Source organism: Oncorhynchus gorbuscha, linkage group LG07 (genome assembly GCF_021184085.1).
Source record: "Oncorhynchus gorbuscha isolate QuinsamMale2020 ecotype Even-year linkage group LG07, OgorEven_v1.0, whole genome shotgun sequence".
Lineage (NCBI taxonomy): Eukaryota > Metazoa > Chordata > Actinopteri > Salmoniformes > Salmonidae > Oncorhynchus > Oncorhynchus gorbuscha.
Window position 1 is genome coordinate 75435880 of NC_060179.1, and position 24619 is coordinate 75460498.

The window sequence follows — 24619 nt, forward strand, 5'->3', positions numbered from 1 at the left end:
CGTGCGATTGGACTGCATGCCAGCATGCAGGGTAGCTACCTTTCTTTTTGTATCAATGGAGTCTGACATCTCCCTCCATAGGCATGGAGAGGGCGTAGAGCGCAGGGAGAGAGAGGGAGACGGAGTAAGGTCGCGGGTCAGGGGCGCCGGAGAAGGGGAGAGGGTGAAACGGTCAGGTGTAGAAGGGGGAGTGGGGGGCTTAGGGGATGGACATCCTGGGGGTGTGTAGAGGGTGGGAGTGAGGTGGAAAGCTCTGTGAGCTGGGGAGACACCGAGTTGCAGCATCGAGTGTGGAGGTGTTTTCAGGCCGTTCTGTGATGGGGTTGGTGATATTGTATCTGTGTACCTCTGTGCAGAGGAAACTATGCCACTGGGTGAGTGGGATGAGGCAGAAAGATGGCCCTCTGGGGCACAGCAGGAGAGAGAGAGAGGTTTAGGAGACCTGGAAAGACATGAGTAGGACAGTGGACTCCAAACTTGGGGCCTTGCGGTCCCCCGTGTGTTAAGGGTCCCCATAGAAATCCCCCGATTGTTAGAGGTTCCCATGGAGGAAACTTCAGGTGTAGACGTATCGAGGGCCTTAAAGGTCTCCTGGTTATTAGCAGGTGCAGAAGACAGAAAGGTGAGCTTTGATTGTAGGTGAGAATTCAGAGCTTGTACAATGTTCTTGCTAACTGGTTTAGGTTCAGAAGACAGTGTGTCAAGTGTTGAGTTTGAAGAGGTGTTTACTGGTCCGGGAGACAGTGAGTCGAGTGTTGAGTTTGATGAGGAGTTTACTATTCCGGGAGGCGATGAGCTGAGCTTTGAGAAGGATGAGTAAAGAGGTTGACATGCAGAGGTCCCCTGGTTGTGAGCTGGATTAGGAGACAGACATTTAAGTCTTGAGTCTGACGAATACAGGGGTTGATTTGAATCTTGGGGCACAGAAGCCCCCTGGTTCTTAACTGGTTTCGGCTCAGGCGACAGTGAGTTAAGTCTTGAGTTAACTGAGTTGTCGAGTGGTTCAGGAAACAGACGTCTGAATCGTGAGTGAGATGAGTACAGAGGTGGACTTGGAACTTTGGTGTGGTCTACTGGTTTGGGGAGGTTTTGAGGGAACGCTTGAGGGAACGGTGGGACTGGTGATGCCACAAGGCTTCGATAAGAGGGGGAGGTGACCCTCTCAGAGATAATTCCATTGTTTGATTTCAGTTTTTCTGAGTGTCTTAATGGTGGGCTGTGAGGGCCAACCATTCTCCATGAGGTGGAAAGCTCCTTAGACTCTATGGACAGGGGTGCATTGACAGATCTAAGGGACTCTAACACACATCCATCCCTGTGATGGTAACTCTGAGCTGGGCTGTGTATGGAGGCTGAGGACTGGGCCCTGGATGAGAACACCTCCAGAGGAATAGAGGCCACACTGGAGGCTGCAGAGCAGGCGTTACAGGAAGTCCCATGGTGAATGGGCCAGCAGGGGGAGTAGGGTCTCTGTAGAGTCAGAGTAGGGGACAGGACTGGCAGGCGGCCCTTTCGGAGGATAGCAGTTAGCAGGGAGAGCCGCGTGGGAGGGGGCCTGTGGCGGGAGCGGGGGGGACAGGGGACAGGGGGACGAGGAGGGACTTGCACAACAAGTTGGTGAGAGGCAGGTTGGTGGCATGTGGACTAAACTGGAGCCAGGTTCTAGGAAGTGCCTCTTGACTCGCACAACAGAGGGGGGTGAACATGCCAGATCTCACTGAGGAGCACGGGGACACCGCGCAAGACGTCTCAGGGGACATTTGCAGTGCTGACCAGCTCCTGTCTTTGTCCCAACTCTCAGAGAGGATGGACTCCTGACTTTGACTCTTGGAAGAAGCAGGAAACAGGTCTGTGGAGTTAGCGGGGCTTAGTCTCTCATCTGAGTCAGACTCCCTATTTAAAAAGAGATCCAAGCTGACCTCATCACCCACAGGGGTGTTGTGCCACTGCTGCTGAGAAATGCCCTGGTGTTTGTTAACAGCTGTTTCCATAGTAGCGGGCCCGGATACAAAATGGTGGACTGTATTTTCTGGCTGGGTATTTATAGGGGGAGGGGTCTGGGGTGGGTTTGTGTGATCAGGAGGAGATATCAACTGAGAAGGGGAAAAAACATGGGATAGGGGTGAAAAGGTTCTATGAATATTAATTAACACATTGTTGACTAATGATAACTGAAGCCGACTGTCAATGAGGTAGATTTATTTGATTTCATTTAATTTCAAATTCTGAATTATTGAACCATGATAGATAAACATTTTGCCATTCATTTGCAAAGTAATTAAAACAGTCTCAGGCAAATATAATTTATAAAAGGGTCAAAATAGAACTGGATTTTTACATAATCACTAATACATTGCATATCTGAGACCCAACTTCAAATCAGGATTGTAACCATAGCTTCATATAACCAAGTTGATTGTCTTTTGGTATACAATGTAAAAATTGAATCTCAGAAGGCATGTTCTCTCATTTAAAAGGTACAAGCAAAGGTCACAACAATTGGAACAGTATAGATTATGGCAAGTAGGGTTGGAACCAAAAATTCCGATCTGCCATATGTGTGTCATTTTTATTACTATGTATAGATTTAATCTCAGAAGCTACAGTATGTCATTAAAATGGTCACATATGGAAGGGAGTCAAGCTGTTAGCCTTAGCAAAACATTGTTATTATCAAATATCTTTGCCCAACTTCCATTAAAGTTACTATGTCTTGGCCTCAAGCAGAGAAGGTGCGACATATAGAACATGAATACAAATCTTTACGATTCACATTGTGATGAATGTTGTTGTTGGTTCTGCTGCAAATGCGAGTATCACATTGAGGTAGTAAGAGTAGAACATAAGCACTTACCCGAGTATATGTCTCCTGTTGGACCATGTCCCCTGCTCCACGTTTTTCACCGTCACTGATATAGATCACCTCTGCCTTGAAAAGCCCTCCGTCCGACATGGTGTGCTCAGTCGCCTTCTGCTTGGGAACTCCTCAATTCTGACAGAGGATCAGGAAACCTTGATGAGCCACTTAGATGAGTTACTGTAACCTGAGCAATCCTGAAGTGAACCTCGGCAAGTCCCTGTGTATAACTTCCAGCTCCTAAGCGAGAGCGGGATGTGTAATTATGTCTCTCTCCTGGGTTTCCTTTTACCAGAACACATGTCCCACATGAACTGTACACATGCACGTACACATGCACTACCACATGCCTCACTGGTTGAGTAAGAGCTTAACTGATACTATTTGTTCTTCATAATTATAGTAAGTCGTTTCTCTAGGGGAGAAGGGACACCCGTCCTGGATGACTGACTGACAACAGAATTACACAGTATGTTCTCCATACAGTCACAATTCATTTAGAAATCTTTCGTCACTGTCTAAATAAAATGAAACGAAACATTCATAAATGTTAGTGTTTTCTTTCAGAGATTCACTAGATTCACTAGATGTTAACTAGATGTGTGATACACTGCATTTAAAATGTCATTATTATGCGGAGAAAACATAATGTATTCTGTCTTTCTTTCAATTGTACTCAAAATGGATGTTGAAAAAGGTAACGCTGGACTTCAACAGTAAGAGAAGCTCTTTAACAACAGTTAACAAACCATTTGGTTTACGGTATGATTGACATGATTGAGACTGATCCATGATAACAAGAACCTTTTTATCCACAATGCCAGTTCATTCTATAAGGCTTAGAAGCTTCGATAAATTCAAATTGAATTGATGAAATACGGTGTACGACCACTCTAATGACATTTGGAATGTCTGTATGGGTTTGACTTTTTCATACATTTGCTACAATATCTCTTTCAAGAATGTACTCTCAAGTCCCCTTTAGGTTCAGTCTGCTTATCCTGATTATTCTTTGTAGCATTCATTCGTCTTGGCTGAATTGAACATTGTGTATGTGAAAATGGCTTGTATAATATATCTCATTCATTCCATGCTAGCATATAACCTATACCAATGTAAGTTCATGATTGAACATCGGAATGGGAAATGAGGGAACATGAGTAATACTGTCAAATTAATATATAATATCTCTAAAATCGTATATATTTTAAAATCAGATGTCTATAAAGGGACTACAGTTATCAAAACTACAGGATATTGCTTAGTAAAGCTGCATTTGAATAGAACAATGTCACAGTAGTTTTCAATGGCAAGTTTAACTCTGAACAGCATTAAGTACCAACAATATTAAGTACTGGAAATGGTTATTGCTAGTAAGCAGTATACATGTTATTATTGGTCCTAATCATGCTAGGTATAGAGAGAATATTAAGGAGAACATAGCAAAGAACATTGAGATAAGTATCAACTCACCTTTACGTCTCTCAGCTTTATATCAAATTGAATTGTATTTGTCACATGCGATGAATACAACAGGTAGAGCTTACCATGAAATGCTTACTTACAAACCCTTAACAGTTCAAGAAATAGTTAAGAAAATATTTACTAAATAAACTAAAGTAAAACATTTAATAAAAAGTAACACAATAAAAGAATAACAACGAGGCTATATACAGGGGGTACGTACAGGTAGCGAGTCAATGTGCAGGGGTACAGGTTAGTCAAGGTCATTTGTACATGTAGGTGTGAAGTAACTATGCATAGATAATAAACAGCCGGGGGGGTCAATGTAAATAGTCCGGGTGTCCATTTGATGAATTGTTCAGCAGTCATATGGCTTGGGGGTAGAAGCTGATAAGGAGCCTTTGGGACCTAGACTTGTATCCTGATCTATCCTGATTTGTAGTATATACTGTGTACTACTTCATGTTGGCTCCTGCAGTTTATATTCACCTATGAAATAACCTCCTTGTGACATCTGCTGGTTTTCTGAACAACAGACTCTTAGATATCCATGTGCATAACTCAGACCTTCATATTCATCACGAAAGGCAACCTAAGATTGACTTTAAATAAATAACTTGCAGATTTGGTTTCTCCTGTGTTCTGTATGTTACCATGGTAAAGAAAAAAGGCCTGGAGTTTTTGAACTCTTCACATTTGTATCTATGGTAACCTATTGAGCCAGTCCCTCTAGATATTATTCACAACCACACCTCATGTACTACAAGCCTGATACAATTCTGTCCATGTGATAATGCAGTATTTTTCTACACGACATAGCCAACAGACTTGCTTCATGGTTGCCTTAATTAAATGGATTCGCTAACTGAGTGCTTGAATTGAAGCGCATTGAAAATCCCATGGGCGTGGTGTGAAAGATTCGCTCAATGAAAAACGGATTCCCATATCAACAGTGACTACTTGACAACTGATGTTATATAAACATTGTCATTTCATAATCATGTGCATTGAAAACCAATAAAAGCTACAGCCAAAGTTTGAGACTGTGGAAATGGACGCAAACATGGATTGGTCAAACATATTTTCAATTTCTTTCTCATTTGATGAGCGTATGACATTTGAAATAGCTGTATCAATGAAGAGACGTCATCTCATCCTGTTCAGCTGGTGCATTATTAACAATGTTTTGACAGGGATATTATCTGAGTGCATGTATTTATGCATACACTGTATAAAAAAATACTATAAAAAATATGTTTATTCAACATACAATTGTAAGGCAACCAGTTGAAAATGCACAATCCTGATGCAGCTGGTTCCCTTACAATTTTATGTGGAATCAACATATTTTTCGTTTACAGTGTAAGAATTGAGACCACACAAAAGTGGCTGATTGAAGTTGGTGCCAAGTACCTTATTTGGTTTGCCTGTGAGTAGTCCTGTTTTCACAGCCTCTGTGAGCGTGATTTTAATTGGCAATGTCTTCAGCAACGGCATAAACGTATAAAAAAGAAGCTTGGATGACACTTCTTCTTCTGAGACCTGTAAATACGATGGTTACACATCATCTTATGTCTGTGATCTTCACATTAATAAACTATTCAAATCACATGATCTGAGTTTGTAATGAAACTACATTGCTGAAGCACTGTCGCACGCTAGTGATAGACATATTGTGAATATTTCTACCTATAAAGTATGTATTTCTACCATTTAAAAGGATGTTGAAAGAGAGTAAAGAAGCCCTGAGAGGTGGTTTACCTTCTGCTTGCTTGAGTTATTCTGGTCAGAGTTGCATGAAATAAGCCCAAAGCTGCTCAAGACAATAATGCAGTGTTTTTCCAAATTCGTTTTGGGATGTAGTACTCAAAATGGAATGTGTCAGAACAGAAGCTCAATTCAGACTACATGAACATGTACACGTAGGAGGGAGAAATGAGTCCGTCCCTGTTCACATTTTAAGATCTCACAGTTAATGATTGTTGGCTGACTGAGCAAGAGACAAAGAATATAGGCAGACAAGTGCATTTTTCTCCTCCTCCATTTGGAAAGAAAACATGTTTTGTATTATCAATAGTATCTAACTACTTGAAATAAATGAATATACGTTCTGTATATACTACTGAAATAAATTAATACACGTTCTGTATATACTACTGAAATAAATGAATATACGTTCTGTATATACTACTGAAATAAATGAATATACGTTCTGTATATACTACTGAAATAAATGAATACACGTTCTGTATATACTACTGAAATAAATGAATATACGTTCTGTATATACTACTGAAATAAATGAATATACGTTCTGTATATACTACTGAAATAAATGAATATACGTTCTGTATATACTACTGAAATAAATGAATATATGTTCTGTATATACTACTGAAAGAAATTAAGAAACATTCTGTGGGTCTCCCTATTAATATTCCAATGTATATGTTAATTAACTTAAACCTTAACTCCACAAAAGTTTACACAATGACGAGGAAGTATGTGACAGGTTAGCATTTTTCATCATTAATCTTGTTTCATAAATTTTTACAATAATAGCCCATTTTGACTTTTCAGCTGGCTCATCTAATGGAAATCGCTCAGTTCTGCCTCATCAACCTGCTCGTATATGTAGACTACAGTATTCATTACAACAACCAAGACTATGAGTGTTCAATATTGAAGCGTCGTGCTTGAATTGGATCATACTTTGTACATAAGATTTAAAAGTCCTGAGGAAATGAACATAAAGTGAATGTTTAGAATCCCTTACTACCAGTTTAGAGAGATGGATCATGCCGGTAAAAATAAATGGCACTGCAATCAACGGTTGTTTCTTTAGCTAGCAGAGTGATGCCATGCCACTAACTTGCTTATTGGAAGTGTCATAATGTTGGTTAAACCAGAACTAAAGGCTTGCGTAATTGATCAACTGCTTGATTAAGTTCTGGGTCCATACGTGTTAAGAGAAGAGATGAATAGATGCTAGAACAAGGAGCGGAACCGGAATGAGTTGTGGAACCTCACTCTTTGCAAGATCCCGGGACGAATTTCCCCTCCCCTTCTGAAATTCGAAAGATGTTAACACCTGCGAAACCGTGATTTGTCCACAGAACAAAACAAAAAAACACAGTGATGAAAAACCCAAACACCGGAAGTACTGCTGCTCTTTGGTCCATGCGTCTCATTCCTTCCCGACATATTCTACTGTACCAGTTATGTTTAGGTAGATCTGCCCACCAGAGAGTAGGAGTGCCATACAGTGACACTTAAAGGGAAATGTCAACATTTTTCTACTTCATATTCAAAATCTCCTGCACAACACCCAACATCAACCTATGTGAAAATGGCGCATTTCTGATTTGTAGTAAAAAAAAGGAAGGTTTCAAATGACATCATCGGTGTGCATCATGTGTTGAGTAGGCATTGCCTACTAATTGCCTACTAATTGGTTGATGAAACACTTCTCTTCTATCTTTTTTTACTACAAAACATAGAAACGGGCAATTTGCAATGTTGATGTTGGAGTGGTGCTGGGGATGATGAACATGAAACTGAAAAATAGTTAAAAGTCCCTTTAATTGCAGCCTGGTTGCAATTAGCTATTTCTCAGAATCGACACAACTTTGTATTTTACTATGCTATATATAACTGCTGACAAAATACGTTTTTGCAAACTTGCAGTTAACTGCATGAGGTATGTCTTGAGATCACTGGAGTGTTCTCTTGTTGAGCCAACAGCTGAACTGACAGTCACTGTAAATGTAGGCAGGCAGCTCAGGTTTTGTCCTCGATTTAATGTCGCTAGACAGAAATAGCCTTGTTTATTTCACGCTCTCGTAACTTCTCCATTGCGAAGTGACGCTGGGTTTATCATGAGACCAGAGCTAACTTTTTAAAATGTGATTTTAAACCTAACCATAACCACACTGCTAACGTTATTCATAACCCTAACATTAAATTAAGACTGAGAAACACCTTTTTTCTTCATAATTTTAAAGATATTATAGCCAACATTTATTTTGTGGCTGTGGTAACTAGTGGAAACCCCACAAACACTGAACTTATACTTCAGATCATTCCATTGTTTTCCCTTCTCTGTTGCTCCAAGACATTGAAGTATGAGTGTTTAATTACAGCAACAAAAACACAACTACTAAGGCTACAGGTATTAAATCAATGGTTGATAGTGGGTTTCCAGTTATTGCTTTCAGAATTGTATTTGATCGGCACAGCAGCTACAAAAATCAAACATAATTTGAAAAAGTGATACAGATATAAGATCTTAATTTGATCACCCTGTGTAGAAGAATTTCCCTGAAATGCAGGAAATTTTTTAAAATTGCAATGTATTTGAAGTTTAAACTGAGGGATTTTGATGGGGATGTTTTTATTATGTCACTTGACGCATCTGAAGTTTCCACTTTAAAACACTTACTGCTGTTGCAGGACCTGCCTTAGCACACTGGCTCAAATAAAGATCCTACATCTGTAGTGCTCTCAGAATTGTGTTTGATTCTCATTATTATTATTATTTTGTCTTTAACCTTTAACTAGGCAGGTCAGTTAATAACAAATTCTTATTTACAATGATGGCTTACCCCGGCCAAACCCGGACGACGCTGGACCAATTGTGCACCACCCTATGGGACTCCCAATCACAGCCGGATGTGATACAGCCTGGATTCAAACCAGGGTCTGTAGTGACACCTCTTGCTCTGAGATGCAGTGCCTTAGACCGCTGCGCCACAGGGTAGCTAATTGGTACAGCAGCTGTGGTAATTAAACATGCTTTCTGAAAATACACTGGAAATTATTGAATAACAACCTCAGTTAATATCTTGGCAGAGGGCTAAACTGCTTGCCCATTCCACAAGAAATTCTCCCCAAAACAAAATGCTGTTATAAATCCATTTGAATGAGATTTACTCTAAAAAAAGAGTGCAATCAGCAGCCTTTAAAATGTCCACTCTCACCAGCTGTCCTTATAAATAGTGGAAAACAGAGTAGGCTGAAAGCAGTTAGTGACACAATATATCATGACTGACAAACCATAACTTTCATATCATGTTACATACAGTAAATGCTTCTAGGTCCTTTTAGATACGAATTTTGTTAATTACGCACAGCAAGACATTTTATACCTGCACCAAAAGTGGATTAGCCAGACACCATGAACAAACAAAGAGATAATAGCAAAATACGAGAGTTGGAAAAATCGTATTCCTACCCTGAATAATACCCTGAATAATTCATGCAATGTTATAACTGAGAAAAGGAATCTGCTCCCTTGGAGATAAGAGGAGACGTATTTTCACAGAAGTCAATTGGTATGGGAGACGGGTTGGTTGTCTCAGATGTTGGTTGTCTCAGGGGATGTTTTTCTCAAGGGTTGGTTGTCTCAGATGTTGGTTGTCTCAGGGGATGTTTTTCTCAAGGGTTGGTTGTCTCAAGGGTTGGTTGCCTCAAGGGTTGGTTTCCTCAAGGGTTGGTTGTCTCAAGGGTTGGTTGCCTCAAGGGTTGGTTGTCTCAAGAGTTGGTTGTCACCGTGCTAATTACTCCCAATCTAGAGGGTGCTGTGTAATAATTTGGTTAAAAGTTCAAATTTGTGAATTCTTTGAAAGAACTCATTCACCTGGTCAATTCATGTCAGCATGTCAAAACAATGGGGTGAGGGGAATGAGTGTTTTTCATAGCTGGGGGGGGGGGGGTCTTGTTTGTTGTAATAATAATGATTAACATGTACTTTATAAATCATTAATTAACAACTATAACTGTTTCAAATTGAGTGCGGTACTATATTTGACTATTGCTATTATTGATTATGGTACAGCAACATAAGGTTTGTAGCCATTGAGAGGTCACTGTATACAATACAACAATGCAAGTGGGCATTATTGCTCATTGAAAGTCATCTTAGCCATGGCCGCAGGAAGATGTTTTGGGGTGGGGGTGTTGTCTACGGGGGTGTTTTTCTCCCCCGCTCTGCTGACAAGTATTTTTCTCCGCTCATACAGGAATAATAAAGGCCTAGTCCACTAATTTATTTGTATTAATTATTTGTTAATTGTGATTTATCAGGGGGGTGCTGCAGCAACCTCAGTACCTCTACTTTCTGTGACTATGCTCTTAGCTGTGAACAGGGTGTGAGGAGCATGAGGTAACTGTTGTCTGTTTTCTTGTGATGTGAATGTATAGTATCAGGGCCGACCCTGAACATAAAGCAACATAAGTGGTCGCTTAGGGCCCTCGGTTGCTAGGGGGCCACTGACCTCCTCAAAAAACAAAGTTTAGGAACTCAGTTGGGGTCTGAACTTACTGGTGAGAGTTAGAACAGTAGAATATACATGGTGAAAATTCGAAATTTGGTTGTGCATTAGTAGTCCCTGACAGTCACTCAATTAGCCCATGTCAGCTAAATCTTTTTAGATTGATAAGTTAGTTTAGCCAGCTATCTAATCTTGTAGTAATCATGGTTGAATTATCGACCAGGCATGAAGGGCATGTGCCCAGGGGCCCTGACCTCCAGGGGACCCCCATTGATTTTGTTAGTCACTCTCACTCAGATATCATATTAACATGGCATACAGTATATTATGGTTAAATGTGTAGAATTGGAGGAAATTCGCTTTAAAACTGCAAAGAAAATCTCTCCACCCTATGACAAAATGTGTGGAATAGCAGTCAAATGTGCTGTAAAACTGCTACTTTTTCTGTCCACCCCATGGCAACATGAGTAGAATTGCATGAAATTAGTTATAAAATTGCTACATTTTCTCTCCGCCACTTTACAAAATGTGTAGAATTGCAGCAAACTTGCTTTAAAACTGCAATATTTTCTCAGCACCCCATGGCAAAATGTTTAGAATTTCAGGAAATTCCTATTTTTCTTCTCTCTGCGTCAAATAACATTTTGCTTAGGGTCCACCCCCCCAGAAAAAGTTATCCGCATTGTGTTTACGTTTTGCTGTACGAGATATTATGTACTACATATTGAACCTCACTTTAATCATTAGCCTTTTTATATATTTTACCCCTCTTTTCAATCTTGTCTCATCGTTGTAACTCCCCAATGTGCTCGGGAGGCAAAGGTTGAGTCATTCATCTTCCAAAACATGACTCGCCAAACCAAGCTTCTTAACACCCACCCGCACCAATGTGTCGGAGGAAACACTGCTCAACTGATGACTGAGGTCAGCCTGCAGGCGCCCGGCCCGCCTCAAGGAGTCGCAAGAGCGCAATGAGACAAGTAAAGCCCCCCTGCCAAACCCTCCCCAGGCCCGGATGACACTGGGCCAATTGTGCGCTGCCCTATGGGACTCCCGATCACGGGCAGTTGTGATACAGCCCAGGATCAAACCCGGGTCTGTAGTGATGCCTCTAGCTCTGCGATACAGTGCCTTAGACCGCTGCGCCACTCGGGAGGCCCAATCATTCCCCTTTTAAAAACAAAGATAAGTTGTTGTGATTGTGAAAAGAAGCCGTGGTCTTGATAGTAACGCTCACGATCATGGTTTTCTACCTCACTTTTATTACAGCAATCTAGATTCTAGAGGCCAGCTACTCCATCAAAAGCCTTCGCTCCACAAATGCACTTAAAACTGAGTGCGAGTGGCAAATACAATGTCAAAAGACATGTTGCTATCATCTCTTAAATGGGGCCATTACTTTGTAGCATTACTTGATGATTACACTTCAGTCACTGTTAGAAAGGGAGCGAAAATTAGGGGTGTAAAGCCACAATAAGCCTTTTCAACCAGCCAGATCACACCAGATCCAATGCAGTACTTAACGTTCATCCAGGTTCCCAGGACGTCGAGAGATGCCTTCAATACCTGCCACTAGGGGCAACGGTGAGCGCTGTCACCATTAAGTAGGCTACCATCAAGAAGGCTCTGCAGGCTCCAAGGATCGTGGGGTTAATCCCCAGTGCTAGGGACCATTTTAACCTCACCCTAAAACCTTACCCTTTAACTTAACCAATCAGAATTCATGCCTAAATTTAACCATTGAGTTGTTCCACAGGAGGTTGGCACCTTAACTGGGGAGGACAGGCTCGTGGTAATGGTTGGAGGGGAATAAGTGGAATGGTATCAAATACATCAAACATCTGGTTTCCATGTGTTTGTTGCCATTCCATTTACTCTGTCCAGCCATTATTATGAGCCGTCCTCCCTTCAGCAGCCTCCACTGATTTTAACCCTATCCCAAATCTGTCAAAAATCGGTCGACGTCACCGGTCTTCTAGCCATCATTGATCCATTTTTCATTTTCCATTGGTTTTGTCTTATCTTCCTACACACCTGGTTTCAATCCCATTCTTTACCTGTTGTGTGTTTAACCCTCTGTTTCCCCTCATGTCTTTGTCAGAGATTGTTTTATGTTCAGTATTCATGTTTTGTACCTGGTGCGAGACGGGTCCTCATACCCACTTTGTTTTATTGTATTTCATGGTTTTGGAGTTTTGTGTTTTAAGTTATTAAACTACTCCATTCCACCAAGTTTTGATTCTCCTGCGCCTGACTTCCCTGCCACCTACAACACACGACTGTGACAACCTTAAAGGAGCAATCAGCAGTAGAAATAATAACAAAGCTTCTCAGAACTCCTGCCACCTATCATTTCAGCCAAATGCCTGCAAGTCATACTAATGAAGACCTTTTATTGAAAAAAGACAAGTTGAATGCAAACTTTAATTACACATTTGTATGGCTAGTAACTGCCCCAATCTAATGTCTAGCCCCCTAATCTAATGTATAATCTAATCTAATGTATAGGCCCCCTAATCTAATGTCTAGCCCTCCTAATTAAATGTGTAGCCCACAATCACCACAATAACATTTGCCGTGGTGGCAAATCAAATCCACTCAACTTTTATCATTGAGGTCCATATGGAGAATGGCTAAATATGTTTTCCTGTCTGGATTCAACCCAACCATTCAGGTCGCATATGGATTTTTACCAGAAGAAGAAAGGTGTATTTGTATTTATTGTGGATCCTCACTAGCCAGTCAGCAGCTACTGTGGTCCAGCAAATGAAGGCAGTTGTACCATTAAAAAAACATTCACAACAGATTTCACAAGACACTAAGTGTGTGCCCTCAGGCCACTAGTATACTACCAAATATCGACAACACAAAATCAACGTCAATAGTGTATGTTAACGTGTGTATGAATGTGTCTGTTCCGGCGTTTGTGTCTCTTCGCGTCAAATGAAATACTATGTAAATAGTCGTCTCAGCCAAAAAGGATATATGCTTGGTCCTAGGAACCTATCATTTTATTTGAACTGTGTGTTCTCACATGTTAGCCCCTTGCTCTGTATTTCCTCTGTAGTCACAACAGCGGGTAAATAAATGATTTAAAGGTTAAGGCAGGCATTTCCTACTTGCCAGTTAGGGCTCCTCTTGAAGGTTTAATTACTGGGACTATTGCCAAGGTCATACTGTCCTCGCAGATCATATTTCCCCCACTATGGGGCAATACTGCCAGTCATTTCACTGGGCCTGAGCTCACACAGGTATTTCTCCAGAGAATTCATGGCACATACCCTGACCAATACCAAACACCAACAAGAAACAGTAATAGATCATTCCCAGAAACAGACCACCCCTGTTGGTGTTCGTTATAGGTACAGTCACACATAACATCCACTATCGACTGGATGTTCACTTTACTCTAAACATTTCAAGATCAAGACCACAGAGAAAAGTGTACTTACATGGAATTGCTTGGAGATGATTTAACCCAGAATTGTAGATCTACATTATGGACAGCTAAGCCATTTCTAGTTTCAGGGGATTTGGCATCTCCATTGAGGCTAGAATATAAACAAGTGGGTGTGTCACTTCGTCAAGAGTTTAATTATATCCAAACACTGCCCCTCCTTCAAAAGTAAATATACAAATATAACCATCTGCCGGCTGCTCGGTAAATACGCTGCTGAGACCAGTCTGTCTGTCATAACATGGTGGATATAGGGTTTGTACGCGCTCAAGACAATCACTTTCTTCGGCAAGAATAAGCTTTCCTATTTTAGAGAAAACGTCTCTGTGATCTCATGTGTAAGGCAGTAGCACACTAGACATTTAGATTAACTCTCAATGCCATGGAGACCGTTGGTTGACTTTCCATTTAGGGTCCCATAAAGTTATAATGTGACATAGTAAGACATTACATGGACCAAACACATTAGAATGTTGAGCTCCCGGCCTCCCGGGTGGCGCAGTGGTTAAGGGTGCTGCACTGCAGCGCCAGCTGTGCCACCAGAGACCCTGGGTCCGGCCCAGGCTCTGTCGTAACTGGCCGCGACCGGGAGGTCTGTGGGGCGACGCACAATTGGCCTAGCGTTTTCTGGGTTAGGGAGGGTTTGGCCGGTAGGAATATCCTTGTCTCATCGCGCACCAGCGACTCCTGTGGCGGGCCGGGCGCAGTGCATGCCAACCAAGGTTGCCAGGTGCACGGTGTTTCCTCCGACACATTGGTGCAGCTGGCTTACCGGTTGGATGCGCGCTGTGTTAAGAAGCAGGACGCATGACTTTCAACCTTCGTCTCCCCCAGAGCCCGTACGGGAGTTGTAGCGATGAGACCAGATAGTAGCTACTAAAACAATTGGATACCATGAAATTAGGGAGAAAAGGGGTAAAAAATATATATATACTTTTTTTTAAGAATGCTGAGCTCCCAACACTTGATGCAGACCACAACATAATAGATAAATGACTTTCTATACAGCATCTGTGCCAAGTAGAAAATGGCTGTCCCCAGCATGCAGACTGTGGTATGGGAGGCAAAACTCAATAAAGATCTATTCAATATTCAAGTGAGGCAGAAGTAAAGGAAATCATATTTTTTGGACTTTTGAGACATGTTTCTCTCAAAGCGCAATTCAGCATCTACTAGTGAACAGGCCTTCACTAAGTATAGTTCTTTACAGCACAAATTGTTCCATCTGGTTTGAATCAATATCTCTTACTGTAGACACATGCTGAAAGGAGTACGAATATTGTTCTACCAATTCTTCCTGACCTGTAGCCTCAAATGTACACAGCTGAGAGAGGAATTCCAACTGTACTACTTTAATTTAAAGCAAAGTAATGAACAAGAGTTAGGCTAATGAAATTCACAAGCAATTGAATTCCATTCAATTAAAGAAAAGTAATTCATGTATTTAATTTCTGACACCCAATGAAATGCTCTCTCTTAACATCATCTCCAGCATCAACTCAACATCAACATATGTGAAAATGGCACATTTCTGTCACGGATCCCTCGGGAACTGTCACTACTTCACCATTGCCTGTTGGTTGTTGTTCCAATGTCCGTTGGTCGTGTGAGTACCTGTGCTGTGTTGCTTTGGATTTCGTGCTGTGTGTATTGTGCAGATGATTATGGGTCTCGTCCCGTGTGGTATCATCGTGCTCTTGTGTTATTTACTTGAGGAAGTCCTTGCTCTTTTGTTTGGTCTTCGTCCCTGTCCCTTTACACGGCACGCTGTAATTTGGATAAAGAATTTTTACATTTTTACTTACGCATTCCTGCACCTGTTCCCGATCCCTTCTACCAACGTGACAGTTTCTGTGTTTTGTAGTTAAAAAAGTTAGCGGTAGCAGTATCATAATGTACTGTACAGCAGTAACCTGTGTGCACGCAGCGTTCGAGCTGTCAAATGCACTGAAATGTTCAACCTCTCCTCTGTAATTCCCACATGTTTCAAGCTGACTACCATCGTTCCTGTCCCAAAAGACTCTATGGACCTGCCACAATGACTACCGCCCTGTAGCACTCACATCTGTACTAATGAAGTGCTTTGAAAGGCTGGTCATGGCACATCATCTTCATTCCAGACACCCTCGACCTACTCTAATTCCTATACCACCCCAACAGATCCACAGAGGACGCAATCTCAATCACACTCTACTCTGCCCTCTTCCACCTAGACAAGAGGATTACCAATGTGATGATGCTGTTCATCGACCACAGCTGTGTTCAACACCATAGTGCCCTAAAATCTCATTAAGCTAAGGACTCTGGGACTAAACACCTCCCTCTGCAACTGGAACCTGGACTTACTGACAGGCCGCCCCCAGGTGGTAAGAGTAGGTAACAACACATCTGCCACGCTGATCTGCCACGCTGACATCTACACGCTGGTGTATGTAAACTTTTGACTTCAAGTGTTTGTGTGTGCAGTACTAGTCAAAAGTTTGGACACCTAATCATTCAAGGCTTTTTCTTTACTCTTACTATTTTATACATCGTAGAATAATAGCGAAGACACCAAAACAATTAAATAACACATGGAAGTAACCAAAAAGTGTTAAACCAATCTAAATATTTTTTAGATCTTCAAAGGAGCCACCCATTGCCTTGATGACAGCTTTGCACACTCTTGGCTTTCTCTCAACCAGCTTCACCTGGAATGCTTTTCCAACAGTCTTGAAAGAGTTCCCACATATGTTGAGCACTTGTTGGCAGCTTTTCCTTCACTCTGTGGTCCAACTCATCCCAAACCATCTCAATTAGGTTGACGTCAGGTCATCTGATGCAGCACTCCATCACTCTACTTGATCAAAAAGCCCTTACACAGCCTGGAGTTATGTTGGGTCATTGTCCTGTTGAAAAACAAATGATGGTCCCACTAAGCGTGCAAACCAGATGGGATGGTGTGTCGCTGCAGATTGATGTGGTAACTGTGCCTTGAATTCTAAATGAATCAGTGTCACCAGCAAAGCACCCCCACACCATCACAAGTCTTCCTCCTTGCGTCACAGTGGGAACCAAACATGCAGAGATCATCCGTTCACCTACTCTCTCACAAAGACACCTCAGTTGGAACCAAAAATCTCAAATTTGGACCTATCAGACCAAAGGACAGATTTCCACAAGTCTAATGTCCATTGCTCGTGTGCAGTACCAGTCAAAAAGTTTGGACACCTTCAAACCCATAAATAATAGCGAAGACACCAAAACAATTAAATTTAGAAACCAATCTTCAAAGGAGCCACCCATTGCCTTGATGACAGCTTTGCACACTCTGGCTCTCAACCAGCTTCACCTGGAATGCTTTTCCAACAGTCTTGAAAGAGTTCAGTGTTTCTTGACTCAAGCAAGTCTCCTTCTTTTTGGTGTTATTTATTGGTGGTTTCTTTTCAGCAATTCGACCATGAAAGCTCCTCTGAACAATTAATGTTGACATGTGTCTGTTACTTAAACTCTATGATGCATTTATTTGGGCTGCAATTTCTAAGACTGGTAACTCTTAACAAACTTATCCTCTGCAGCAGAGGTAACTCTGGGTGTTTCTTTCCTGTGGCAGTCCTCATGAGTGCCAGTTTCATCATAGTGCTTGATGGGTTTTGCGACAACACTTGAAGCAACTTTCAAAGCTCTTTAAATTTTCCAGATTGACTGACCTTCATTTCTTAAAGTAATGATGGACTGTCTTTTTTCTTTGCTTATTTCAGCAGTTCTTTCCATAATATGGACTTGGTCTTTTACCAAATAGGGACATCTTCTGTATACCCCCCTACCTTGTCACAACACAACTGATTGGCTCTAACAAGTTAAGAAATTCCACAAATTAACTTTAACTATGAACACCTGTTAATGTAAATGCATTCCAGGTGACTACATCACGAAGCTGGTTGAGAGAATGCCAAGAGTGTCATCAAGGCAAAGGGTGGCTACTTTGAAGAATCTAAAATATTAAATATATTTTGATTTAAGACTTTTGTGGTTACTACATGATTCCATATGTGTTATTTCATAGTTTTTATGTCTTCACTATTATGCAATGTAGAAAATAGTTTTAAATGTAAAAACTGGAATGATTAAATGTGTCCAAAATTGACTGGTACTGTATGTATTTATTAGTTGTAGTATATTGATTACTGCACTGTTGGTTAGAGCTTTCAAGTTAAGCCTTTCACTGTAATTTGCATGTAACAATATATCTTGAATTTAAGTCGTCCCCAAACAAAGCAGTATGCTGTGCGTCGCAAATGAGAGTGCATGGGGGGGGGGGCTTTTTCAAACAAGGTCATTGGCAGCACAACCCTTAAGAAAAAAGATTGCAGTCACAGTGCAGTTAGAGTGCAATATAACTACAGTATGCTGCAATTACTGCACCCAAAATACCACAGTCGATTGCAGTTACTGCAATTTTACTGCGGTTTCAAAACTGCAGTCTTTTTTGTAAGGGAAACACCTTACACACTACTAGGTGTTGCATTCTTGCCATAATATGTAAAACCTCTGCAATATGACTAAACTGCTACTTCCTTTTTCTTTACCAAATTAAAATATTGATTCCCTTCTTACCTTTCCCTGGCTCTCATTTGAGCTGTCACTCTTCTCCACATCTAGGCATTGTTTATGTCCAGGTAAACTGCTCTCAGGGTTACAGAGGTCCATTCGGCTACACACTATAATTCAGATTAAGCAACTTTTCCATATGGAGTCCTAACATGTATTACCCTGTGATAAGTGCCGAGCAGCGCTGGCTTCCATTTATAGACACACAAAGCCACAAATAGCTTGCAGACGGCATCCAGCCTGCAGGGCACCGATAACTAGATTGATCATGCCATCGCTAGCAACTGTGCTCAGTGCCCCTGGGAATGCATGGCCACAATTGTATCTGCTCTTCTCTCAGTTCAAATTTGTCCGAGGGGGTCCCTGGAGCGGCGGTCTCCGACGGTGTAATGATGACCAAGGACGAGTGTTTCACCCACTTCCCCACAGTTATTTATATACAGTAAGTCTGTTCCCATTAAACAGTTATAGACAATTGCATTAAGAATAGTGTAGAGCAGGGGTACTCAACTCGTACCCTACGAGGTTTTCTGTTCTACCTGATCATTTCTAACACACACCAGGTGACCCTGGTCTAAATCAGTCCCTGATTAGAGGGGAACAATGAGGTTTTCTGTTCTACCTGATCATTTCTAACACACACCAGGTGACCCTGGTCTAAATCAGTCCCTGATTAGAGGGGTCAATGAAAACAATGCGGTGGAACTGACTGAGGTCCAGAGTTTAGTTTGATGGGTGTAGAGGAATGGTCTTAATGTGATAGTCTAATTTAGAGCACTACTTGTTCATTCTTAGTCAACAAAAAACTATAAGAGTTACAATTGTCATTTCAAAGGCAATTGAGTTATTGAAATGACAGGGCGATGCAGTCTCTGAGAAGAGTAATTATTTTATTAAACAAAAGATTTATTAAGAAATATCCGGGACAAAGCAATGAATCTTATAGGATGAATAAATAGTGAAGATTTTGTTGGTAAAATGGTAGTGTAAACAATTCAGAATAGAAAGGGAATAGGAAGAAGGTTAAGGTTGTGTCTATTCTACAGCATTTTGATTAAAAGGATAAAAGCAGGATGATTATTTGAAAGTCCTAAAACAAACAAAGAGAGGTATTTCTAAGAGAAATAAAAATAGCCTAATAATAGAGTAACAGGTACAGATTTAAACGCTCAGTCAAATCGCTATTTATTTTATGTTCGTATTCTTGTCTTGTATTATTTCCTATTGTAGAGAAGGAACCTGCAAGTAAGTATTTCGTTGGACGGCTCAAGCTGGATACTCTTACGTTTAGTCTGCCTGCACTCAACGGTCTTCAGAGAACTCTCCATGCATGCAGAGTCCAAAACAAAGCTGTTCAGAAGTCCAGTTTTCCCCGGTAGGTAGCCTAGAATCGTTCTTGATTCTTAATGACCACAACCACGTCTGGTCACTGATCCTGAACACAGGGACTGGTGTTCACACGTTCAGTTTATAGTCCTGGGACAGGAGAGCTGCGATTGGTTCAAGTGACGGAAAAGTCCCAGGGGCTGAGTCCTCTACCATTCATCGCCTGCATTGTTCTGTGTCATTCTACAGGGTATAAGTTCATCAATGTTCACATGAATGCGAGAGTACTTTATACACTTTCATAAATTCTTTAAGGGCAGAAAAACATCACAGCACACATTCCAAAACTGTCTTATTACACACATCTGAACACTTTTAACCCTGTCATTTTCAGTCTGTTTACACTGTTTGCTTGAGGAAAAAAAGGAGTTTGAGGTACTTCATGTGCAGTCCATTGATTCCAATAGAATCTCATTGGCTGAGCCGTAGACGTCTTCATCGAGGACCCTGCTGTGTTTGTCTCCTGTCTGACTACCGTTTGGTTCAATAAGGCTGATTGTCCTGAACATTATCTTTTGCTGGTAGGTGTGAAATAGGCATAAGGGGGAGGAGGACTCCTGCTAGGAACTTGCTGTCCCCCTCTTCCTGTGTTGTCTGGCCAGTGAAGAGGGGTCCTTGCACATTCTCCTTGTGGTTGACATCTGTCTGGCGAAGATGTGTGAAGCATAGAAATAGAAGGAATAGAATTGGAATCTCTAACCCTGGTAATTTGACTGGTAAACAATTGATTTTGTAATTTCAGTTGAGTTGACTCAACAAATCACAGCACAGATCAAACGGTACACTTCCTGATTTTCATTCCTGACATTGGTACACTCAATGGCTGCCAGTCTACCGTTTTTGCCATCATTGACTTGAACGGGGGAGTCCATTCTATTCATTCTATCTCTATGGTGTGAAGTTGACGCTCCTCTCCATCTCCCCCTGTTGGCCATCCTTCGAGGGCTGGACCATTGAAGCTGATGGACAAATATGGCGGTGTTGCTACAACAGCAACCTTTCTGTAGCCACTTTTCCAGTGCAATTTGTACACACTGAAATCTTATGATCCACTTGGTCGTGTATGTTGAAGGGTGCATTCATTTCTTTCCACTGTGTTATAGTCTGAGCATGCAGAGAACCAAGTTAAATGGAATGGAATGCTAGTAATTCCGATATGATTGACGTTTAAGGTGAGCACCTTAGAAAGCTGACGTAATATCTTTGTCGGGCTGGCTGGCTTCCAGTTGCATCCTGCCTGTACTTTGTTGAAGCACGTTTGGTAGCAATTACAGCCTTGAGTCTTCTTGGGTATGAAACTACAAGCTTGGCACACCTGTATTTGGGTAGTTTCTCCCATTCTTCTCTGCAGATCCTCTCAAACTCTGTCAGGTTGGATGGGGAACACAGCTATTTTCAGGTCTCTCCAGAGATGTTCGATCTGTTTCAAGTCTGGGCTCTGCCTGGGCCACTCAAGGACATTCAAAGACTTGCCCCAAAGCCAGTGTCTTGTCTGTGTGCTTAGGGTCATTGTCCTGTTTTTAGGAGAACCTTCGCTTCATTCTGAGGTCCTGAGCGCATATCATTTCATCCATTTTAGAAGAAGGCTGTAACGTAGCAAAATGTGGAAAAAGTCAAGGTGTCTGTATTATTTTCTGAACGCACTGTACAATTTTTGGATGACTAATTAACAAGGGGGTTTTCATTCAACACATTGACTAAATAATGAATGCAGAAGGGAGTGTGATTTATTGTGGTCTATTGCTGCAGACTGTGTGTATGAGCAGAAGCCTTACCTTAACCCCCCCCCCCCCCATTTTAAAATACCTGTCTGACTCTGCCCTTCCAGATTTCGGCAGATAGCAGGCCTATTTATCTACCCATGAAGCAAGCCAAATCGCCCTGAAGCTTGAAAGTAAATAGAAGCAGCAGACTGTTGCTCCTGACTGAGTATTCTGAATGTGTTAGGCCTCTTAAAACACGTTTGTTCTCGGTTTGGGAGTAGGTTAAGTCTGTCTGCCTGCGTGTCTGTCTGGGTTACTGTCTACCTGCTAGTATGTCTGTCTCCCCCTGCCCAACCGGATTGTCTGTCTGACTTCTGACAAGCCAATGAAAGCAGACCTTGGGAGGTCAGTCTAATCCCCTAAGTGTGCCACATTTCTCCTTTATCACAGCTGTCCCTGTCCATCTCTGCTCAACCATCTCCATGCCTCCTCCTGTATGGGACTGGGACTGCAATACAACTAGCAAGGGAGCTGGTGGCCTGCCACTTATGTCATAATAATTGTGTTTGTACAGTATGTGCAATGCCAGATATCTGCAGACAATGTTTAATGCCACACATAGTGTTTTACTTCAAAATCAGTGTTTTTCTTTCAGTTTGATTTTGATCTTTCATCAAATATACATGGTGTAGAGGTGGGGGGAAATCACCAGACAATCACCTAAAGATCAAAGTGAGTCATGTGCAAGCCAGGAGACTCAACATGACCTCTTAATGATTCGTAGCAAAGCTTAATGAATCACAACATAACTTGCCTTTTGATTTTGTAAACAAGACTAGCGAGAGAGCTAGTGAACAGGCTTTGAGTAAGCCTCCTTCTCAAATGTGAAGGAACTCTTTTTGTAGCACTTAAGGGGAAATCTGCAGTTGCTACATCCATTTTCTGACATATAGAATTAATGATAGGTACCCATTGATTCTTGAAGAATATATAACTTATAAATGCCTCATGAAATTAGTTCAACTGTCTTACCCCATCAGAACCCAAAATATAATATTGTTTACTCCCATGTTTGTCAACAAAGTAAAAGTAAACAAACACTTTATAGCCTCAACATGATTAAAACTATCATTGTGATATCATGGATGGCCAGTCTTCTGTCTATGAATTTGAGTGGTTTCTCCAGGCCCATCCCTCAGCTTTTTAGAGAAAGTGGTGGGGAAAATGCTTTGTTATTGTTTCAACTGCTGATTGTCCCTTTAAAATAATATTTTAATGGTCCAAGCTTCTCAGAATCCTTGGAACGTCCCCCCGTTGAATTTGAAATGTAAAATGTTTAGGGTTAGGTAAGGGTTAAGGTTAGGATTTAGGGTATGGCTGTCCCAAGGATCCCGGGTAGCACTGGATTAACCAAATGTATTGCCTAAATCAAACAGAATGGTCATTTTTGGGAACATGCTGACAGAATAACAGGAGCCGACTAAATTATTTTCATCCAAGAAAGTTGGTTAAAAGTAATTTAAGTAACTTGTATCTGCTCATGCGTGTTGCCAAAGGGGTCTGATTAAATATCTTGCTTTAAGCAAAAGTAGACATTATTTATTCATTGAATCTTAACCGTATCTTTCTCCTATAGCACGTGCCCACATTCCTCAATTGGTGACATATGCTGCAGCCCTATATTCCTCATGACTGTCATGTCTGGCTGAAGGTCCTGTGGGCTCAGGGAAATGTTTTTTTTTAAAGTTAATCTATTTTTAAGCGCCGCTGTAATTAAAGTAATCAACATGTTATAAAAAGAAAGGGTTTCCTAGTTTGTGAATTAATTAGTGAGTAGGTAGGTACCATAAATCAATGGCTTCTTGGTAATAATTGTGTATATTACAGATTATCGGTATATGATTGATGTATTTCACTGGGCTGAGGTAATTTCTAATCCTACCTGAATGTATTCCCATGTGTATCAGGGTCAAACTCTGCCTGTATTCCCTCAAACACTTACGGTGGTTATTGCTTCAAGAAAACAATGTCATGTGTATGCTGCAAGAAAAAATAAAGAATTGTGTGTACTCAACAAAACCAGTGTGAACAAACAAACAACTATACTGAATTATTAACATGCTCTCTCGCTCTCCAGGAAGGCTGTTTCCAGGAAACCAGTTGTTGGTTGTCTTCTCTTGAGCCACATGCAGACATTTTCTTTTTCATTATTTGCACACAAGAAAAGACAAAACAATGCCAGTTTTAAAAGACAAGTGCAGGAGAGGTAAAATAAACAGTAAATAAACCGAGCATCTTGTAAAGGAACCTTTAAAAAAAGATTGAAAAATGAAAATGTATATCCTGATTATTAAAACACAGGATTTACACCAATACAAATAAAAGATTTAGGTCAAATGCTTAATCAACAGTGACAGATACTGTAGGCAGACAATTATTGGGATGAGTCATTGTATGAATGTCCAGTTGATATTTGTTTTATTTTGTATTTGAAGGACTTGACGTTTCAGTTCGAGGTGGTCTGGGAGAAAGTTCCAAAATAAGACCTCTTTGAGTGATGCAAAATTGACCCAATCTTGTACGGCGAAAAAGTGGTGTCTGGAGCAATGTTCCCTCCAAATTGTCACGGCACTGAGCAAATTTCAGGTCTGCTGAGCGTAAACTTGAACGTTGTGAAAGTTCTCTGCAACTTCCAGAGCGTGTTTACTGTGAACACCAAGGCTGTAAACACAAGCACCTTTGGAAGCGATGACAGCATTGTCTTCTTGGGTATGACGCTACAAGTTTGGCAGACCTGTATTTGGGGAGTTTCTCCCATACTTCTCTACAGATCTTCTCAAAGTCTGTCAGGTTGGATGGGGAGCGTTGCTGCACAGCTATTTTCAGGTCT

At 41.2% G+C, this 24619-nt stretch overlaps 1 protein-coding gene across 1 annotated transcript in view; it reads right to left on the minus strand.

Moving 5' to 3' along the window:
- The window catches only part of LOC124040351 (muscular LMNA-interacting protein), a 36541-nt gene extending 30330 nt beyond the window's left edge, over window positions 1-6211 (minus strand). Inside the window, 6 exon segments of the mRNA XM_046357474.1 lie at window positions 40-1572; window positions 1574-1696; window positions 1698-2093; window positions 2855-2992; window positions 5735-5863; window positions 6083-6211. Coding sequence (XP_046213430.1) covers window positions 40-1572; window positions 1574-1696; window positions 1698-2093; window positions 2855-2953 — 2151 coding nt within the window. The 5' untranslated portion in view covers window positions 2954-2992; window positions 5735-5863; window positions 6083-6211.
- Window positions 6212-24619: the final 18408 nt, after the last annotated feature.